Source organism: Cervus elaphus, chromosome 16 (genome assembly GCF_910594005.1).
Source record: "Cervus elaphus chromosome 16, mCerEla1.1, whole genome shotgun sequence".
Classification (NCBI taxonomy): Eukaryota; Metazoa; Chordata; class Mammalia; order Artiodactyla; family Cervidae; genus Cervus; species Cervus elaphus.
Genome location: NC_057830.1, coordinates 13,235,978 through 13,257,258, shown reverse-complemented (window position 1 = coordinate 13,257,258; position 21,281 = coordinate 13,235,978). Strand labels below are relative to the sequence as shown.

Below are 21,281 nucleotides of genomic sequence, written 5' to 3'. Positions count from 1 at the left end.
CTCGGGGACCACACTGAGCAGCAAGGTTCTGCAAAATTCTTTCTTCCTATCTCTACGCATGCACTGACACACGCTCTATGCTGCCAGTAAAAAAGAAACAGGACACAGAAATAGAAATCTGTTACATTTACGGGAAAATGGACTTGGGAAATTACAGAATATGTTTACTTACAGGTGACTCTGGGTTTATCCTTGACACCACGAGAGGCATCTTTTGATCTACTCCTCCCTGTAAACATGTAGATTAAAAACCACTTGAGTTGTTCACAGCACCAAAGACATGCAGATATCTCTGACACAAAAGGAGGGCTCAACTTTCACTTAAATATATTCTACTCCCAAGGGTTGGTACCTTTCAGAATGATAAGGTTCCAGAGGCTATGGGTCTAGTGGGTCAACCAGAAGGCCACTCAGAAGCCTCCCACTACCATCCCCACCATCCATGGACTAAAGATACACTTGGAAAAAGCAAGCTCCTTTCAAAAAATGCAAATATTCTCAGGAAAAAGACTCTAAAAGCCCAGCCCATAAGTGCTGCTGGGAGAGGAGTTTACGGTGGAGGAGAGGAGCTGTGGAAAGGTCCCAGACTGTGAGGGCTTTTGACCTCTGAGAACTGGCTGTCAGCAGGGCTGCTGGCTTAAGAGAAAGGGGTGTATGATGGCAGTTGCGGGGTGGGCAGCAAAGATCACCTGCCTTCACTCTGCTCTAAGGCTGGTAAACCTTTTCTATGAAGGGCCAGATACTACTTATTGTGGCTTTGTGGGACAGAGGGCACTCTAGCAACTCTGCCATTGAAATGCCAAAGGAGACAGAAACCATTTGTAAATGAATGGGGTGTCTGTGTTCCAATAAAACTTTATTTGTAAGAACAGATGGGATTGGGCCCGTAGGTCATAGTTTGCAGAGCCGGCCTAGAGGGAAACAGAGGAGGTTATGGCTCTGCACCTGAATCCCTGTTCTCTCGTTCTCTCTTAGCAGTGCTGAGGGGTTACCACCTCTCTGAAACTTGTGTTCAGTCAGTTGTGTCTCAACTCTTTGCGACCCCTTGGACTGTTGCTTGCCAGGCTCCTCTATCCATGGGATTCTCCAGGCAAGAATACTGGAGTGGGTTGCCATTTCCTCCTCCAGGGGATCTCCCTGACCCAGGAATCGAACCTGCATCTCTTGCATCTCCTGCATTGGCAGGCGGATTCTTTACCACTGAGCCACCTGGGAAGGCCCTTACAGTGCATCTATAAAATGTTTAAAAATACCAACTTCACCACTTAATAAAAGGACTCAATAAGGGGAATTGAATAATCCCCTTTATGTCCTCAATAAGGGGATATAAACAAGTACCTAGAGTAGGCACTCGGTATGAGGCAATTCCTATGGCCCCGGTGAAAAGCTCTCAATTCTGAAGGCCAAGCCAATTTTCCTGCACAGCCTTAGGTCTGTGGCACATTTGTAATAGAAGTTTAAAAATCATCTAAAGAGTGCTTCAGAGCATCACATGTCCTTATAAATTACACACAACATTACCTTTAGATTAAATCCAAATTTCCCATCTTCATCTGGCGTGATGCGGATCAAGACTAAGTAGCCGTCACCATCGTTCTGGAAAATGTCAGAAAATCACCAATTACGTAACTTCTTTCTCCAGTGGTTGGTGATAACCTATTTCCTTTGAGTCCTAAACCACTTAACTGCCCGAGAGGCGGCCCCACACGGGAAGCCCAGCTGGCTTGGCCCCGCTTCAGCCACAGCACCTGAGCGCCCCACCTTGTCACAGTAGTACTGGCTGGAGTCCTCGGCGATGCCCCCTGTGGTCACCCTGTGGAAGTCCTCTAGGAACTGCTGATCGACGCCATCTGGGGAGCAGGAGCCTGGAGCATTTGAAGATGGAGACACAGAACTGGATGACTTCTGGGTCAGGCAGCTTTGTGCTGGGCTGTTCTCGGATATACTCCTTCATCGTGGGGGAGGAGGAGATATTTTAATAACTGGATTAATATTTTATCAGAGCACACAATACTGACTGTTGGAGCCTGGCATCTCACGGCTGTCACTGATCCTTAGAACCTTACAGGGGCTCTGAAGGTCAAGCCCAGGGCTTGTGCACACCCAGAGTCCACTGGCTGCCCATGCCCCCAGCTGGCCTCAACAGCATCAGCTTTTAGTTTTGGGGAAAAGGGGAAGGAGGGCAGGGCAGTACCAAGAACTGCTGACAACTCAGCAGCTTTAGAAAGGTAATAGGGAGCTGTGCCCAGCTATTCTGGTGCTTAATTATTGAAGCTCACTCAGATGTGTGGGTCTCCATCGCTGCTGAAAGTTTTTCCTTCCATCTCATTCCCGCTCATAGCTCTGCTTCACAGGACAGTTTGCTACCCAGAGGAAATGGGACTGGCACTGCACATTCAGGACAACTTATATCAATCCTAGTTTACATCATTCACCTGCGACATCCACTCATTGCCTCCGCTGAGATCATAGGTTTTCTTTTCTCTAATATAGGTCCTTCGGTACCTTGGTGCTGCACAGTCCAATATGGCAGCCACCAGTCACAAGTGGCTATTTAAAGAAGTGAGGATTAGAAAATTCCTCAGCTGTACCAGTCACATTTCAAAAATGCCCAACAGCCACACGTGACTAGAAGCTCCTGCACTGGACAAGATCAGTCACAGAACACTTCCACCACTGCAGGAAGTTCTACTGGATGACGCTGTCGTTGAGAAGTGTCAAAAACCTCTGGGGTCATCTGTCCTGTTCTCACTTCACAGATGAAGAAACTGGTCAAGAGGCACTGAGTGACTTGTCCCAGGTCACACAGCTTTTTCCTCACCCGCCAGGAGTCGGGTGAACATGAGTCCCTGAGCACCTCTCCCCTCTCCCAGCTACCGGATCTGCTCCTAAGACCATCCTCTCCAACCTCTCAGGGCTGCAAGGATGAACACTGTGTAGGGCATGCAACTCCTCTGCATCATGTACACCCACACTACACTCCTTCCAGGGCTGTAGGTTGAGCGAAAGACGCCTTCACACGCCTACAGACTATGGGGCTATCCTCACGTTGCACAGACTCCTCCACATTCTGACCTCACTCCGGGTTAGTTGATGGGAAAGGTGAGCAGACAAAGACAGTGAGACAGGCAGACGGATGACAGTCACTGCTGCCTCTTACTAAACCTTTATTTCAGGTCCTTTTCCAGGGATTTTTCCATTAACGGAGTACCTCTCTGTTTCCCAGCAAGTTTAAATTAGCTTACTTTAAATACAAAATCTGTATCGTTTTACTCATACAAAGTGATTCACAATCTCAATTCATTTGAATACAAAATTTCGGTGACAGTGTAGAAATAGAGCTATTTGCAAGAGAAGAGTTTGAACTTAAGGTGCTCAAATTGCCAGTTAAGGGGTATCATGGATGGGAAAGCATTTCAGAGCGAGGAGATTTTGGACTTAAAGCTGTGTCCTAGTGGGATGTTTTCAGGCTGGAAATAAATGACTTTAGTTAACAGGAAACTAAAAAAAAAAGTTCTCAAGTAGGGCAACGTTTCTCTCTTGATGTTTCTAAGAGCACCTCCTAGTGGCAGAAAGGCAGACTTGAACTTGCTAAACAAGATAAAGCCCGAAGTATTTAGGAAACGCTATTTCCAGATAGCGGTGGAACTGAACCTTTAACATGGAGCTGCCGGCCGCATTCATAACTTCAAGTGTTTGGGAGAATCTGAAGACGAGAGTGATGGAAAGGGTGAGGATATGTAAACAGAAGAGCAAGGCGAAACAGTGGAAAACAGACTTCTCAGTCAAGTGTTAATATATTTTTGTATTCACTGTATCTAACTTCTAAATTCTGAATTTTGAAATACGTTATATAGAATTTAGATGACATTTTGGAAGGTTTTAAAGTATTTTTCTTTGATCAGTGTCAAACTGAATGGTCTACCCAAAACAACCCACAGTACTAAAAATAACCTATTCAAAGTCATTATGTCCCCAATCCTATTTTCTAAGTAGGGGCGGAGAGGTTACTTTTAGATGGTAATTTATTAAACATGACAATATTTTTTTGGCTGAACCACCAGGTACAGACGTTCCCTGCAGGCTGCAGTAAGGTTCGGCTCAGTGTGGAAGGTGGACAGACAGATGGTGAGGAGGACATCAAATGATGCAAGACACAACGAGAACGTGGCAGCTGGACACAGCACAGCGATGCCGAGAGTGAGGACGCCAGACCTCCCCGCTCGGGGCAGGACGTGAGGCATGACTGAGGGAGGGACCAGGGCAACCCCTGAGGCTTCGGGGTAACTGTGAAAGGGGCAAGGAAACGTAGGCAGAGAGACTGGAAGCAAGTGGTTTGCCCCAGAGGCAGGAGGAGGGACTGCCACTGCTGTTGGGGAACCAGAGCAGTCGGGGAGGGACTGGCCACCCCCAGCTCCCGGAGGAGAAAGGGGCAGAGACAGACGGACGGACTGACCGGCAGACAAGCGGGTGCTCGCCCTCAGAAGCCGATGCTTCAGAACTGTAAACGCAGTAGGCATCGGAAACAAAAGCCAGGACAGAGTTCATTTCTCTGAAGAGAAGCAAGGTTAAAGAAAAAGTTAAAATGGCAAGATTTACCATGTGATATTTTTTATACCACTCTTTCCTACATTCTAGGAAATTCCAAAGACACCCCCCCAACCCACCCCCAAACCTGTCAGCCAAGCAAAGCTGTGCTCCCACCAAGGGTTTCACGGTTCTCACTGGGGGCGCCTGAGAGCTCTGGCAGGCGACAGAATGGGAGCTGCTCTGGATGGCATCTCTCTCTCAAGTCTATGAGCTTCTCAAGGTTGGGAGAGACCCTGGTCCTCTGTCTCTTCCTCCCTGAGGGCACTGAACACGTAGCCAGGTAATCTACATGGGTCCTGATGGAAGGAGCACTGACTAACAGAAAGTATCTCTGGAGTGTGGGTGTTGGTGACGTGGAAACATTGTCCAGGGGACACTTATTTCTGCAACACACGCCAAGGGCCCGAGATCCAAACTTCACGCAAGAAGTGGCGGAAGTGGCGGAGGGAACACAGGTCAGAAATGCCGCTTTCTGAGCTCTGTGTCTCATCACTAATGGAGTCACAGGTCATGCATCATCCCCAGGCTGCCCCCTTGGACGCGGTGATACCTCAAAAGCAAGAAGGCACTGGGTAAACTTTGGTCAATTTGTGCTTGAATTGTTTGAGAATTTCTCACCCATATGTACCCTGCAGCGGCACCTACCACAGGGAACTGCTGACAGAGGACAGTTAACCAAAACTTGTCGCAGTAAATCTGTCTGAGTCCTTGGTGTGCAGATCAGATGCTGTGTGGTCATGTGATACGGGGACCTGCCATGGAAGTGGCAGAGGAGACACGCATTATGAAAACTTGGGAGCTTGTCTGGGCATTACCCAAGGGCTGCATCCGGTTTCATGTGACCATGCATCTGTCTGTCTGTCCATCTATCCACATAGTCATTGTATATCTAAGTGCCAGGCATTATGCCAGGTTTGGGGGAAGGAGAGGCGAATAGGGCACTGTTTCTGCCCTCAGAGAGCTCACTGTCTATTTTAAGGTACAGAAATAAATCAGACATTATCATCACACTCTAAGGGAGATGCTCAGATGTCTGGGGTACAGTGGGAGGTCAGGAGGGACTCCACAGAAGAGGGTGCACTTGAGTCTGAAAGATAAACTAGCAGCAGTTTAAACAGGTAGTCAGGAGGGAAGAAGAAAGCACTTTAGACAAAACTCTTAATTAAAAAAAAAACAAACCTGCAGCATCTGCAAAGGCATGAAACTTTGAAAAAGCACAGAAAAAAACATCTAAGTAGGGGATTGATGTGCTCGGGATTGAATTTCAGGAAGATAAGCCTGTTACCCTTGTTGAAACTCCAATACTTTGGCCACTGATGCAAACAGCTGACTCATTTGAAAAGACCATGATGCTGGGAAAGATTGAGGGCAAAAGGAGAAGGGGACGACAGAGGATGAGATGGTTAGATGGCATCACCGACTCAATGGACATGAGTTTGGATAAACTCCAGGAGCTGGTGATAGACAGGGAGGCCTGGCGTGCTGCAGTCCATGGGGTCGCAAAGAGTCAGACACGACTGAGCGACTGAACTGAACTGAGCCCTTGTTAAGGATGGTCTGGAAGGAGGAGGAGAGACCAAAGACAGGAGGATACTTAGAACACTGCTGCAAGCATCCCTTTGAGAGATGATGGCAGTTATGCATGGGCAAGGCGATGGGGAGGATGGCGGAGAGGTCCATGTCAAGAGATGTTTGCGGGAGAGAAACAGCGGGAACTGGATGACGCAGGTGCAAGAGAAGTTGTCGAGGATGCCTTAAGTCCCAACAGGTGCCAAGAGGGTGGTTCTTGAACATGGCCTCACTCACCAAGACACAGGAGCAGCCGCAGGCTGGACAGTGGATGGTGAGCTGAGGCCGCGTCAGGCTGGGTTAAAGTAGTCATCAGATGTCCACATGCAAGCGGCCCGAGACCAAGAGAAGGGCAGGCAAGGTGCAGGGAAAATGAACACAAAACTCCTGTGAAACCCTGTCGCTGGCTGGTCTCCTGCGGGGAGACACAGTTTGGAAACCAGACTGTCCAAGACAGCAGGCTGCCCCATGGCAAGAGAGCTGCCCGTCACTGGCTGGGTGACCAGGTGACAGGGCAGAGGGAATTCCTACCCCTGGTGATGCAGCTGAAGAAGGGGATATACCTAGAGTTCCTTCCAATGCATGGAGGCTATTTTAAAACATTTTAAAAAACAGTGGTGAAATACACATGAAATTTACCATCTTAACCATTTTCAAGTGTATAGCTCAGTAGCATGAAATGTATTCACACGGCTGTATGTACAGAAGTTTGGAAATAAAAGCTGACAGCTGCCCTGTGTCCCCAGAACAAGGCAGGCTCTGGAGAAGGAAATGAGCAAACGGCCAAGACATCATGGTGGCGCCAGGCCCCACTCCCTCTAACAAAAAGTTCTTCAAACACAACCCTCATCTGCCCTGAAAGTTGTTTTCCTCCAGCTTTCTGCTCTTCAAAGTCCTTTTCTCCTTTGGGGCACTCCCCCTCCTTTTTTTTTTTTTTTTTTAATTTCTTCCCTGGGTGGCAGGTTGTTTTTGTTTTTGGAAACCTCCTTCTCTGCAGATTTTGGCCTTGGCTCTGAAGCAAGGCATGGAACGCAGAATGGCTGAGGGCTAACAGGAGGACCGCCTGCTTGGGCAGAAAGCAAACTGCCAAGGACTCGTAACTATAATCATAAACTCTGCTGCGCTGCTATAAATACACGACAAACCATGGTGACTCATCCGCGAGGACAATGTTCAGAGAGTCGGAGCTATGCCTCTGGGTTGAGAGCCAAAGTTGAATCACTCTTTTCTTCCTTTCTCTCCTTTTTCCTCTGGGTCACATGGGTACAGAACACTGCATGTCATCCTTCTTTCTAAAAGGAACTCTTCTTGCTGTCTGTATTCATCTGATATCGCCAACAGGATATTTCTTCTTGCCTCTTAACATGCCAATTTGCTATATAAAACATGTCCGATGTTTCTTAAACACTTTGCAAATACTGTAGCTGACCCTGGGAGTTCGTGGATTCAGCTAATCGTGAATCAAATTAAATCCAGAGTTATGAAGGATCAGGGCTTCCCTGGTGTCTCAGGGAATCCTGAGAGAATTTGCCTGCAATGCAGGAAACCTGGATCCTATCCCTAGGTCGGGAAGATCCCCTGGAAGGGGGAATGGCTACTGACTCCAGTATTCTTGCCTGGAGAATTCCATGGACAGACGAGCCTGGCGGGCTACAGTCCATGGGGTCACAAACAGTAGGACATGTCTGAGGGACTCACACACACGAAGGACCAACCGTACTTCACCATTTTACAAGAGAGATTTGGGCGTCCATGGATTTTGTACCTTTGAGGGTCCTAGAATCAATCCCCCTTAGGTACTTTGGGATGACTGTACTCACTGAAAACACCACCGCAGTTTTTTCACCAAGTACAGACCAACCTTCCCTCCTTGCTTTGGGCAATGGAGGACCAACGGAGGCCTGCCGCCTCTGAAAGCTCAGAAGAAGGTGGCTTCCTGCCAGTGGGACAGGGTCCCCAGCGTGAACTTGTTTCACCTGTTCATCCCACTTGCAAAGTACAGCTGCTAACTGGACTCTGTGAGCTGTCTACTGAGGCTCACCTGGCAAACCCATGGCAAGGTAGGCTGCCTCTGAATCAACATTATTTGCTACTTTTAATGGTTCGCTGCAAAATAAAGAGTGTCCCAGGATGATACATCTTCCGAGGTCTCATGAAGGCATTTCAGGAAGAACTGATGGGCAAGGCCCAGGGGTGAGTAGGGCCAGGAATTACTTAAACCAAACAGGACTTGAGGAAGTCAATTTTCAATGGAGTTTTAATAAACTTAAATTCAAACAGCCACGTGTGTGTGTGGCTGTCCTGGCCTGTAAAGGTCTGGATGCTCTGTAATTCCATGGTGGGGTCACAGACCGCACTTAGGAAGATCTGAGGTAGGACCTGTAATCAGTTTCTCAGAAGCTGCCGTTTTCCTAAACTCTCTTCTCCTTCCATCAAACGGACCGAGCCCCACAGGGCGCTGATGCAGGCTGATAATGTGCTCTTTGCCCAGGTGGCCTGAGGTCCCTGAAAGCAAAGACTTGTCTACTTCACTTTCACGTTCCCTCAAGGAGCAGCCAAGGGTATATAAAGTACGCTGCAGGACTCAGCAACGAGCGGAGCCCTTTAAGACATCCACGTACCCACAACGAGCAGAGGCCATTCACGTACCCATGAACAGAATCCATCTCTTGTCCACCTGCCACCCTGGAAATGTGCTGTATCTGTATTGTCCCGTTTGGTAGCCTCTATCTACATGTGGTCCAGAGCACTCGAGATGATGCTTGTGTGACTGAGGAACTGAACTTAACATTTTATTTTACATTCAATAATTTCAATCTGAATAACCGCACGTGACTAGAGGCTACTGTACTGGATAGTACAACTCCATGATGGGACTGCAAACCGCAACAGGGGGGTCTGACACGGAGGAAGGTGTGACTGGGCATCTCAGAGCCCTCAGACAGTCCCTAAACCCTCCTTCTCCCTTCACCAAAGCGACAAAGCCCCTCACAGGCTCATACTGGCTCAAGTCATGCTCGCCTGGGCTCCTGCCTTGTAGAACATGCAAAAACCACTGTGCCCCACAGAGGAACTCACACCCTTCCACTGTAGCCTCAACAGCACTGTAAGTTGGAGCAAGAGATAGCGATCATTTCAACAGAAGCATCATCCAAGCGCAGGTCACAAGGAAATAATGACCAGAGGATTATTCAGCTAGAGGTGTTAAGAACACAGATAAGCTGGAAACCATGTTTGCTGTGGTCAGGGAGAGCAGAGAGAGCGCGAGCAATCTCACACTTAAGTGTGAAGTGAGATCCGTGATTCACCTGTGATGCGGAGAGAATGGTCAGGATGCATTTAAGGCTTTAATCCTAGGAGCTAGAGTGCTAGAGTGGTAAAAATTTACAGATTAACCGAAGTGCCTTCTTGTTAATCCTCTGCTGTCAGGGGAGGCATCGTATGTTTCTACATTTTGGGCACAGCATGGGACTAAACAGAATGGATACTAATGACCATGGTTGACTTCCTAAAAAAAAAAAAAAAAAATGATCCATTCCCATCACATTTTGTCATTTATGATCTGTGTCTTGTCCCCTTCAAAAAATGATTTGAGATAGCTTACTCTAAAATGTGCAGACATGGCAGAACAGTGAATTCATTAAGACCAGATGAAAAATAAGACTCATTAATAGGACAGAGAAGAAAGAGTAAGGACTATGTCAGAAATCTGGGCTCTGGGAAGCTAACGCAACAGAGTCTGACATGCAGCTCTGAGCTGCTTACTAGTCAAGCGAACAGGGAACAAGTAAATCAGATATTATCTTACTGAATAATAAAAGGACTCAAGGCAGTATTTTAGGAGAGATGTATTGTGAAGGGAGTTTGTCACAATAAAAAAAAAAAGACTATGGGGACATAAAAGAATTTGATGCAAACTGTCCTTGACAAAAATTTAGCAAAGAAAATCAGAGATGTTCTCTGCATGTTTTTTTTTCTTTATACTAAATATTCATTAAAAACCAAAAGCGAACAAATGCCCTGAGGACAGACTGTGGATCTGAGAAGGTTTTCTGCAGACAGAGAGAAATGAACACACGTTCTGGGGTGGGGAATCTTGCAGCGGATGAACACTGACAACCTAGAGACATACTGCTCTAGTCAATATGTCCTCAACCTCTGGTGTACGGAACGGTTTAAACTGAGTTTTGCTCATCATCTGGAGAGAACACCATTCACGAGAGCTAATGGGTGTGTGGATGGTAAGTTGCTGTCATCGACAAAAAGCAGGGCGAGCTAATGACCCCAGGCACACAGCTTGTGGGGGAAGGCAGAGTGCGGCTGATGTTCTCAGCCTGGCAGAGAGCACCCCAGGGAGCTGGCTGCCAGCTCTAGCCTCTGCCTCCTTTTAAATGGCCGTGGGGCATGAGCAAATTCCTCAACAGCCCCAACAAGGAGACCCAGGAAAGAGAGGAGCACAGGTTTCTTACTCTCGGTGCGGGCTTCGGTTCTGAGAGACCTCGGAATCACTGTCTTTAGGGGACAGGGAGCCCTTGTAGGTGTAGAACACATCTTCGGTCTCGGTGATGTATGTCATCTCGTTGGCAAGGTTGTCCGCAGAAGAGTGCCGTGGCTTTCGGATCTCATGCCGGAGCCGAGGACTTCGCCTGGTGGGGAAAGGTGCAGAGCGAAGCGCTGAAAGCAGATTCTACTTAAGGATTCTATCAGACATCAGTGACCTAACCTCTGTGCCCTGACCGTCCCAAGGCTGGCTTTGCTGATGTTGCTGGAATTTAAGAGCTGGTTAACCCCCTCACTACACCAGAATCCACCAGGGGCTGCGTGGTCACAGAGACTCTGAGCCCAGTGGTACAGCCCCTCAACTTTATAAACCGGCAGATGAGACTGGTTTGTGCCTTTTGGGAAGCTGTTGAGGGTCGGTTTAGGGGGTGTTATTCTTCCAAGAGCACTCAAGGTCTCAATGCATAAGGAGGTCAAATTGGCTGCTCATCAGACAATTTTTCTGATTCATTTATGCAGTATAAATAGAAGGTTTAGAAGCTAAAGTGTTTTTTTTTTTGGCAAAATTTGAACCTTATTTCAACTATATCCCCTAATGTCAATTTCACTTGATCCAAGAAGAAACGTTCGCTTTTCAAAATAGATCTAGGCGGTAGTGAAAGTGAAAGGGCCAGCTGCTCCGCCGTGTCCACCTCTTTGCAAACCCCAAGGGCTGTATTAGCACCGCCCTGTCCTTCCAATAGCAGCAGCAGCTGTGTGCCATGAGGCAAGTCACTCTACCTCTCTGAGCCTCAGTGGTACCCATCTGGCTCCTGACAATGAGCCAAGTGAGGCCATGTTCTCGGATGCCTGGGGTGACACCTGGGGTAGCACCTCGGCACTAGCGGCTCCTGCAGTCGGCAACTCTAGGCCGCTGAACTTTCTTAAATTTCATTTTCCTTGCTTTTTCATCTTCCCCTTCCTTTTTAGCCATTTCTCCTTGGGACTGTCAGGGCCTCCACTTTCGCAGTCCCTTTGGGCCTGCAGGATCAATACACTGTGCCCAAAGCTGAGCAGAAAGGCTCGTGACTCCTCCCGAGAGGACCTATAAATAGCAGTGAGAGCCAAACCCCACTGTTCTCCTGCATGTTGTCCTGGCCTCTGCTGCTAAGAGACTTGCAGACAAATTAAGCCGCTGCTTTATAGCACACATGGACCACTATAGGATGAGTGCCTACATTTCAGAAACCAAGAATCAATCTACTCGGTCATGTTATAACTTTCCAACACTAAACACCATCACCATTCCTGCCCAGAGCATCTCGCCCCAGCGGAGAGTCCTTTCCCAGCAGCCCTGCACAACCACTCCCCTTCTGCCTGCCTGGCAGAATGTTTCTTAGTCTTGGTAGATCACTCCTTAAGAATTTATAGGTACACCCTGTCTAACAGGAAATGAACAGAAAGCCATAATCCTATTTTAGGGCGGAGTTGGGCCAAGGTTTCCAGCTTGGTTTCCCCCTCCCCCTATAATGCCTGGCTGTTTTGGAGGCATTTAAAAAATGGCCTGATGTCTCTGAGGAACATTATACTAACAATAATAATAATAATAAAAGTAACTAACGATAACAACAATTCTACCTGATCCTTTTTGTATAGCTAACAAAGCACTTGTACATTGTTAGTTCATTCAACCCCTTTACAGATCGAAAGGCTGAGACCAGAGAGATAAACACATTTGTTACTGGACAGAAGAGCCAAAATCTGAGTCCAGGTCTTCTAGCTACATGCCCAGTGCCCTTATCCACTTCACCAAACTGCCAATTCCTTCCTTTTAAGCCACGTCCATCAGCTTAGAAGTTGGCAGGCTACTTTCCAATGAGCATTGCTACTGTTGCTGAGGGTCACACATCTTTCCGTCAGTTTTATTACATACCTTTACTATGTTTTCTCAAAGTTTATTTTGTTTGGTATTAATGGGAAACATGAGATTAAATAAAAGTTAGACATGCTTCTTTATCACAGGACTTCTCGAAACTTGAATATGCTAATGCATACTATAATTTCAGGAGGGGCACTTCAGTAGGCTGTGGTGCTCAAATTTATTTAGACCAAGTAACTTTTTAAAAAAGAACATCCCAGGAACTTCCCGAGCAGTCTGGTGGTGGGGTGCAGGTTTGATTCCTGGCTGGGGAACTAAGATCCCACATGCCTTATGGCCAAAAAAACCCAAAACATAAAATAGTAGCAACATTGTAACAAGTTTGAAAGACTTAAAAAATTACATATAAAAAAAAGAACATCAAAACATCATACACTAAAAAAAACATCTAGCTATACTTGTGCATCTCATAAAAATAGTTACTTGTGCAATAGTCAAACATGCAAATGTAAACTCTCATTATAGACCATCTATAGTTAGGTTTTTATTTTTACTTAGTTTTTCAAAGAAATAAGTGTTTACTGGTGGATAGTACCAAAAAAAGAAAGACATACCAGTTGGGAGTAATAGGAGGAGACCGGGAAGGTAGACTCTTGGTTTCTAAATGTTCCACCGATAAAGATCTCCGCATGGCTGGGTTCCACACCATCCCTCCAATCACCTTTTTGCAATACTGGTTATTTACAGACCTGAAAAACCAGATGCAGGTTCACTTTCTACACTGACATGTTCAACGAGATAGAAGTGATAGCATAAATGAGACAAACAGTCTGCACACGCTCCCTCCCTGACGCAGGGCCAGTTAACGCTTTGGTGACCCCGGCCAAGGTTCCCGGGAGTGGAGGCACCTGGGTCAGAGATTCCTTTCTGGGCTGGCTTTCCCTGACGTTATTTCTTTTCTCTGGGTGAAAAAATATTTTCCTGTCCTTACTACTGCAAGCAACAAAACTGCTTTCAGAATATAAACCACGCCTTACCAGATGAGAAGGAATTTCAGGATTAACGGTGAAACACCGTTCAAGGAACTCCAAGGAATTCTCACTTTTACTCACAGGGGCAGGAGTACAAACATTAACCACCCTTCCCGGTGTTCTCTGTCATTCTAGCTGGCAGAGGCTGTCACCGTAAATCACTCAGAACTCTTTAAGAGCAGACCTGAGAAAATATGCTTAGACAGCAGAGTTTTGGGCTGCGTTCTTTGAATGTGTCACCCTAAAGGTTACTTTCGGATTTCATTTACACCTAGGTAATTTAAATCTCAGCTCTCTAGACCCCTCAGAGTATGAATTATTTGAGAGGATGGAGTTGGAAACTAGTTTCCGGAAAACTCAGTCCTGGCACTTGTAAATTTTAAATGAATGTTTTAGTACCTTAAAACATCTGACACATTTCCTTGCAGCCTAAAGCCAGCAAGCCAACAAAAATCATGACAAAAGACCTCAGAAGAAAATAGGTGACATGAAGCGCACCCTCTAGAATATCAATGTACTGATTTTCAATGAGAAATATGGCTGTCACTCTGATCAAAATCTCACAGCAGCATCACCAGGAGAATCCACATCAGAAACCCAATTATCGTTGATTGAGGGCACAGCATCGCAACAGTGGGAGCAAGCCAGATGATTCAAAGGTTGAATGTAGCAGTTCCCCAAAGTATGTGTCACAGGTTATTAATAGGTACTCTTTGGAAAAAGAAGTGTTCCACTGTCCCGTAAGCTTGGAAAATACCAAACAAGCTTCTTTCATGTGGAAGCTTTCAGAGGCCCAATATGCGAATGTGTAATTGTATCTCTAGGGGTTGGGCAAATCGTGTAACCTAAGCCTCAGTTTCTCTGTGAAACAGAGATAATGAGGGATGAGATTTGCCAGTATGCTGAAGCTGGGATTCTTGGTCAAGAACTGCTGACCTATGGCCACCGAGTCACCCTTCATAGCCCGTGACCCTCAGCTGCAGATTGAAGGGGGGTGCGGAGGATAAGTTCTCTGACTCTTCCACCTAGAATGGCCTGTGACTGCTTTAACCAAGATTAACCGTGCCAGGTCTGGGCCCAGCCTTTAAGATGACCAGCTGCTTCTGCCTTAGACTCTTGCAGTCCTGAGCCTCCGTGTAAGAAGTCCAACGACTATGGGAGAGGCCCTGAGAAACACAGAGAAGATGGCGGTCCAGATGAGTACAGTCTTTCCATCATTCTGTCAAGGCACCAGGTGTGGAGAGGTGGTCCTGGACCCTCAGCCTAGTTCAGCCCAGCCCAGCCACATCTCACTAGGAAACCTCAATCCACATACGGCATGCAGTGGAAGAACCATCCAGTCACGCCCTTCCTGAAAACATGACCCACGAGGTCTTGAGATATAACAGAATGATTACTGCTCTAAGCCACCAAAATAGGGGTGGTTTCATCTGTCACAATGGATAACCAAAAAAAAAAAAAAAAAAAAATCCTCCGTGTTGGCCACACTTTATAGAAGAAGAAATTGAAGAAGCAAATTAAATTAAAACTGATGTAGATCAGATTTCAAAGCCAGGTTTCTTAGTAACAGAGTCCAGGCTTTCAGTTGCTCTCAATGCCACTTCTCAGCTCACCGAGAGGATTAAGTCCAACCAAAGTAAATGCTACATTCCAGCAAATTATGTTTATAGAAATAGAAGATAGAAATAGAGTTACTGCAGGTATAAAAATACTGAATGGTTTCTTAAGCCAAAACCTTTAAAAATACATTTGTTCTTGGTTCATCAGAAACAGAGAGAGCATTTAGCACCATAAATACCATCAATAATATCAACAGAGATTTACTACTTATTCAATCTAGAATGCTACTGATTACCAATATAGTAGGAAAGTCACTGAAATGGTCAAATGGTCTGATACAGTCCCACATATCAGATAATGGCTCAGACAGGGGTATCATTTTTAGTAACAGCCACATCAAGAAAAAAAAATCACAAAAATAAATTTTCTAACCAAACAATTTGAATAATTTGACAGGCAATTTTTGCTACATCTTTTATGTAGAAGGCAGGATAAAAACATATACAAAAATATAAACTGCATGGTGAGTTTAGACAATACACTATAAACTAAAAAATTTCAATTTATAGATTTTACTGTACTAATCATTAGGTATTTTGAATATCATTCCTATGTATAACAGCATACATGGAATTGCCATATTTAAAAAAGAATTAAACAAAAGTATGTGTGAGGAACAAAATAAGCACTCAGCAATTGTCAGCTGCAATTACTGTTGTTCCTACCAAGTGACTGTTGTATGCTGTGAGTGTCAGTTGCCTGACTCTGGAAATCTTGACTTCTGCTCATTTATTCACTATTACAGAGCATCTTATGGAGTTGACGTTCAGCGGGAGAGCCTGTCTTAATGCCACCAAGACGGCCATGAGTCACTGCGGTGTGCTTTCTGGTGCCTTCACGGCGGAGTCGTTGCAACTGTGGATGCTCTGGAGCTCTGAGTAATACAGAGCTGAGAAGGCAGAAGCAAGCGACAGGAGTAGAAGTACCTGAGTGTGTGTGGAAGGAGACATCGCTGCCTGCCCCTGGAGAGACTTTCATCTGAGGTTCTAAGATCCACCCGCACCTCTGGCCCCAGGACGTGGGGCCTCGGGGAAAGACATCTCTTTCCCGGAGGATGTCTGTTCCCTGGGGGTTACTAGAACAGGCTTACATTTCAGGCTACTGTGGAGACTACCTCTAGAGAATACTCACTTTTTGGGGTTCCTAGAGCCCAGAGTCCAGTACTGAGACAGAACATTCTTTTCCTGAGGTAGCAGCTTCTTTGCCTGAAAGAATGTATGGTGCTCGACACAGGACTTCCACAAGTTTTTGCAAGATCGGTAATTTAACATGTTGAAGGCCACTATATGCTCCCTGGATTCCGTCTGGGAGAAAAAAACACAGAGAATTCAGCTGCATAGTTGTAGAAGTAGGGTCTCGAACACTTTATGCCCATATGAGTGGTAATCCGGGAAGAAACAACAGACAGTGGAAAACTGGCTTTAAAATTCCTTAGGCCACAAAACAGGGTTCTAAGAATATTCAACAGCAGGAGTTGTTAACCATCTTTATGAACGTGGTAAAAAAAAAAAAAAAAAAGGTCACCAGCGTCAAACTCTCCATCACCCTCTGTGGCCTTTCACGGATGCTTTCATTTCACATCTGTCTACCTTTCTAGGTTGGATATATTTGGAGCAACAGAATAAGGGCTGTCTGATACAATCCTTTTTAAAATTTAGCTCTGGGAAAAACCTCTCCTCTGAAGAAATAATCTTTCACCTGTCAAATGACAGGAATCTTATAACGCTTTGGATCTCTATTCGCTTTCCACAAAGCGAGTTAAATCTAGTGCTCACTAAAAATCATCATTTTGATCATTTGCTCAATTTCCCTCCTACTTGAATTCAGGTTTTCTGTTCTCATATTAAATTACCATCCTGTGCATTTTTGTGGTACCCTGCATCTTGCATGTGGGGCTCGGGAGACCCAGATTCTAGTCCTTATTTGCTCTGAGCTTTAGTGTTCTCATTCCTAAGAGTTCACTGTGGTGTGGAGCCATTTTAAGCACACATTGTCTTTGGAAAATTGGGAAGTGGCATAGTGACGGTGAGTGAAAAATATGCAGCCTAACAAACAAGACAGGGTGTGGTGTCATGGTAAGAGCTGGCAGCTCAGATTTATAACGACTGGTTCAAATTCCAGCTTTTCCACCTTGCTAGCTGTGGATTCTCATACCTCTAAGTCACTCTTCTCCAAGTGGAAAAGCAAGCTGAGTTATCTGGAGGGCTGTGGATTCCTCCTATGAGGCATACACCCAAGGCCACCATGCATTTTAAACACATCAAGGGCAGAAACTGACCTTGCTGACTTTCACTGCTATCTCTACGGTGGGCTTGGCCAGGGGCTTTGACAAGTGGCACTTCTACCTAAATCAGATGATTCCCTGAGAAGCGGGCATTGCTGCATTCCAGCAAAAAAGGTAACTCTGATTAGGGGAGGTTACGTAACCTGCCCAGCTGGGCAAGTGGAAGAGCTAGGGCCTGAACCCAACGTCTGTGGCTCCAAAGCAAGCGACTTTCCCAGCCAGATAAGCAGAGTGAATTACACAGAGAACCACGGGGCCCTCAGGATCCCAGTGCCCACTTTCTTCCCACCGCTTGCTAATCTCTCTCTTCCCTGTTAAATGTACGACAACCACCTTCACCTACCGAAGGGCTAAGAGCTGAAGTGGCTAAAAGCAAAAGGACCAAAGTGAGCAGAGGTTTAACTCACCTGTTTTTGTCGCTGGTGTATAAAGAATTTTTTCCTTTTGAAAGAAATTTTTAGAATGTTCACCCTGCCAAAAAAAAATAAAACATGACACAAAGAAAGCACATGAGGGAGCAGCCGGGTTGCAGCGACGCCTCTCGGTGTGTGTCCTCTCGTCCATGAGCGTGACGGCCAGGGGCTCTCGGCTTCCTAGACTTCGCTTCCGCGTAGAAAGGATGGCGGCCCCATGGCCCCGGCCAAGCACCAAGTGGCTGACCGAAGCCGAGTATCACATCAGGGCCACTGGATTATGATGTAGCTCTTAAATAACGAGGACCACGGGCAAGGCGCTCCTTTTGCTGTCAGCTGTTCTGTGACGCGGCAGCTCTGCGGGAGCTGGTGTGTACCTGGGCAAGGCAGCTGAGGGCAGTGTGGAGCGGTGGGAGGAGCACAGACAGACCTAGCTCCGCCGCCCAGCTGCTTTGCAACTTAAAAGTCACTTAACAGCCAGGTGTCACCTAGCCTCTTGTCTGCAGAGGAACACAATCAGAGCCACGGACTGAGCCTTTTTTATGCACCAGGTCCTCTACTTCAAGCTTTATGGCAGCCCCTCTGCTAAGCCTTGCATCAGTCCTGAAAACTACATATCGTTATAACCAATTTTCAAATGAGGAAACTAAGGCTGGGAGATATCCCATAAGTGCTCAAGATCATTCATCCAGAGATGCTTGAAGCCAGGATCGGAGCATGTACTCTTAATTCCTCCAGCAGAGAGCCTTTGGAACAAGGGGGACAGCACTGCCTTTCTCAGATTTGTGATGATTCGAGTCTTTTGGGTCTCCTCAGGTTTTAGACCAGAATCAGGCACTTGACAAACCTTCAATTAATAACTCAGGAACGGCACAGGAAATACAACTCCTGCTCAGAGGAAGTTCTCTGAATTCTGGCTCACGTGCCGCCCAGGAAGGATTCCTTAGCACCAAAACCTGCCTTGAGCTGTTTTTATCCATGTTTCACAGAGTATCTCAAACCATAGCGTGACCAAGGCGGAATGGGATGGCCAGTAATAACCAGAAGAATTTTCCCAAGTACAGAATCTGGATGAATTGTAGAGCAGGGGTAAAAACTTGGGAGAAAGTCTCTGTCTCTTCTTTAGAAATAAAAGTTTAAAATTAGAGGTACCGTTACTTTTGTTCAGCATATTTTTAAAGCATGATTCAGAGAATAATTAGAACTGGTTTGCACTTACCAAGGATAGAAACTTGTGCAAATGTATTTTCGGTACACAGCAATGCCCGCAGAAGCAATTCCAATCATTAGATCTAAATTGTGCAGATCCTGTAAAATAGGAAGACCTCAGATTCACAGCGTGTTACCGTCATGCTTATGGCCTCTGGTAACTCAAGCACCCACGCTTTTATAAATAGCACTAAGTATCAGCTCCAAAAGGAAAATTACAGAAAACAGGCAAAAATCTCCTCTTAACAGATAAACTTAAGATCTAAGTACTTGGCACCAAATTCTCCTAAAGTGAAAATATATTGCCTGACAGCAACACCTGGGTCCTGCCAGTTTACAAAGTTATTAGGCAAGCTCACTCATTCCACAGAATCAGAGAAATGGACATCTGCCTTTACACTTTCAATAATTAGTATCAGACACCGTATTAAAGACAGAAAAGCCTCGTCCCCCACACTGCTTTAAACAAATCTCAACTCCCATCACTGCAAAGGCTTTAGCTGAAGTGTAGCACTGCTGATTCTAAACCCAATGAAGAAATAAAATATGGCTTTTAGATCCAATACATTCAACATTTTTAAGAGCCTATGTGCTAGGCATTGTTGTAGATAATTAAGATGACAAAGATACAGTGCCAAAAGCTGTTTTAAATCTGTTAAAGGACAAGTAATGAAACTTTTAAAATAAAACAGTTCCATCATGGGGAATTCCCTGGCGGTCCAGTGGTTAGGACTCAGCTTCCACTGCTGGGAACCCGGGTCTGATCCCTGGTTGGGGAACTGAGATCCTGCATGCTGTGCGGCATGGCCAAAGAACAATACAAACCAAAGGAAAACAGTCCCCCCCCCGAGTCATCTATATTCTATTTACCCACTCGGATACTCATAATTTTATTTTTGACGTGGACCATTTAATAAAAGTCTTTATTGAATTTGGTAAAATACTGCTTCTGTTTTTAAGGTTTGGTTCTTTGACCTCAAGAAGTGTGAGATCTTAGCTTCTGGACCAGGGATTGAGCCTGTATCCCCTACACTGGTGGGCCACTGGACCACCAGGGAAGTCCCTCTTGATTTTCCAGAAGGGGCAGAGTTACCAGTGAGTGTGAACCTTAGGTCTGTCACTTACGAGCTATGTTGGTTTGGGCTCCTGAGCCTAAATTTTTCCTTTTGTGCAATAAGGATTATCGAATCCACCTCTAAGAGTTTTATCAGGTTGAACTTAGAGAATATAAGAATGTAGAACAGGGCCTGGCATGTGGTAGGCATAATAAACATTCATCTCCTTCACCTCTCAAGAGATAGTGGGATGCATCACTTATGAACAGTGACGTGCATGTGGGGAGTTGGAGAAACTGACCAAAGCAAATGCCGCTGACACGTGGACCACCCAGAGAGTAACCACGACTGGGCACCCAGCTGAAATCACACACAGAAAGCGAAACCAAACTGCAAGCTGAAAACCAGGGTGGCATCGAAACACGATACTTGGAATCGGAATACATGGAAATATGAGGCAGGTGGGAGAGAAAATTAGCAAACAAAATAAAAATTGAGTGCAGAATAAAGCAGTAAATGAATGCTTCGGGTGGGCCAGTGACATGGGTCTCAAATCTCCTGGTTGCATGGTGCTCCTGTCCGCACCACACCCACAGAAGCGAAGACAGGTACTGTCGGCTAAATTTAGGCCCATCTCCACACCTCCCAGCTCGTGGAGCAGGACTGTGTGACTAGTCCTGGCTAATGAGCTATGATCAGAAGTGATGCATCCCCTTGAGGCTGCAACATTTAAGAGCTGGTGTTCAGCCCTCCAACTTGCTCTTCCCTTGTGACATGCGTGAAGCCATGTGTGAGGACAGTGAGGCCACCAGACGGAAGCAGCCTAGCTGCCTAGTCACTGCTCGGAGGGGGGCTGCCCTGGAGAGTCACCAGGACCCATGCAGACTCGAACTACTTAGGAACACGCTTTGTGGCGTCAAGTTATTGATTTTCAGGGGGTTTCGGTTCATGCAGCTTAGGCAAGGGTAACCCAACTCTCTCTGATACCATGGGGGTGTCAGGCAGGCAGGTCATCACCTAGCCTCAGGACCCTCATGAGAAGACATAAAGCCCACCTCACCACTGAAGGAAGGGTTTCATAATATTCTACCAGACAAAACAGTATTTGCAAATGGAATAAAATTAAACAGTTAAGTCCCAAAGTTGATGTTT

General features: G+C 46.0%; 1 protein-coding gene across 4 annotated transcripts in view; it reads right to left on the bottom strand.

Moving 5' to 3' along the window:
* Positions 1–21,281, bottom strand: part of PTPN3 (protein tyrosine phosphatase non-receptor type 3) — a 152,290-nt gene that overhangs the window by 31,637 nt on the left and 99,372 nt on the right. For all 4 annotated transcript variants that reach the window (XM_043927402.1, XM_043927404.1, XM_043927403.1 and 1 more), the window contains 8 exons: positions 19,085–19,173; positions 17,860–17,923; positions 16,300–16,472; positions 13,132–13,266; positions 10,629–10,805; positions 1,762–1,948; positions 1,522–1,596; positions 173–229 (listed from right to left, as the gene is read on the bottom strand). In XM_043927402.1, coding sequence (XP_043783337.1) covers positions 173–229; positions 1,522–1,596; positions 1,762–1,948; positions 10,629–10,805; positions 13,132–13,266; positions 16,300–16,472; positions 17,860–17,923; positions 19,085–19,173 — 957 coding nt within the window. The remainder of the gene's footprint in view (positions 1–172; positions 230–1,521; positions 1,597–1,761; positions 1,949–10,628; positions 10,806–13,131; positions 13,267–16,299; positions 16,473–17,859; positions 17,924–19,084; positions 19,174–21,281) is intronic.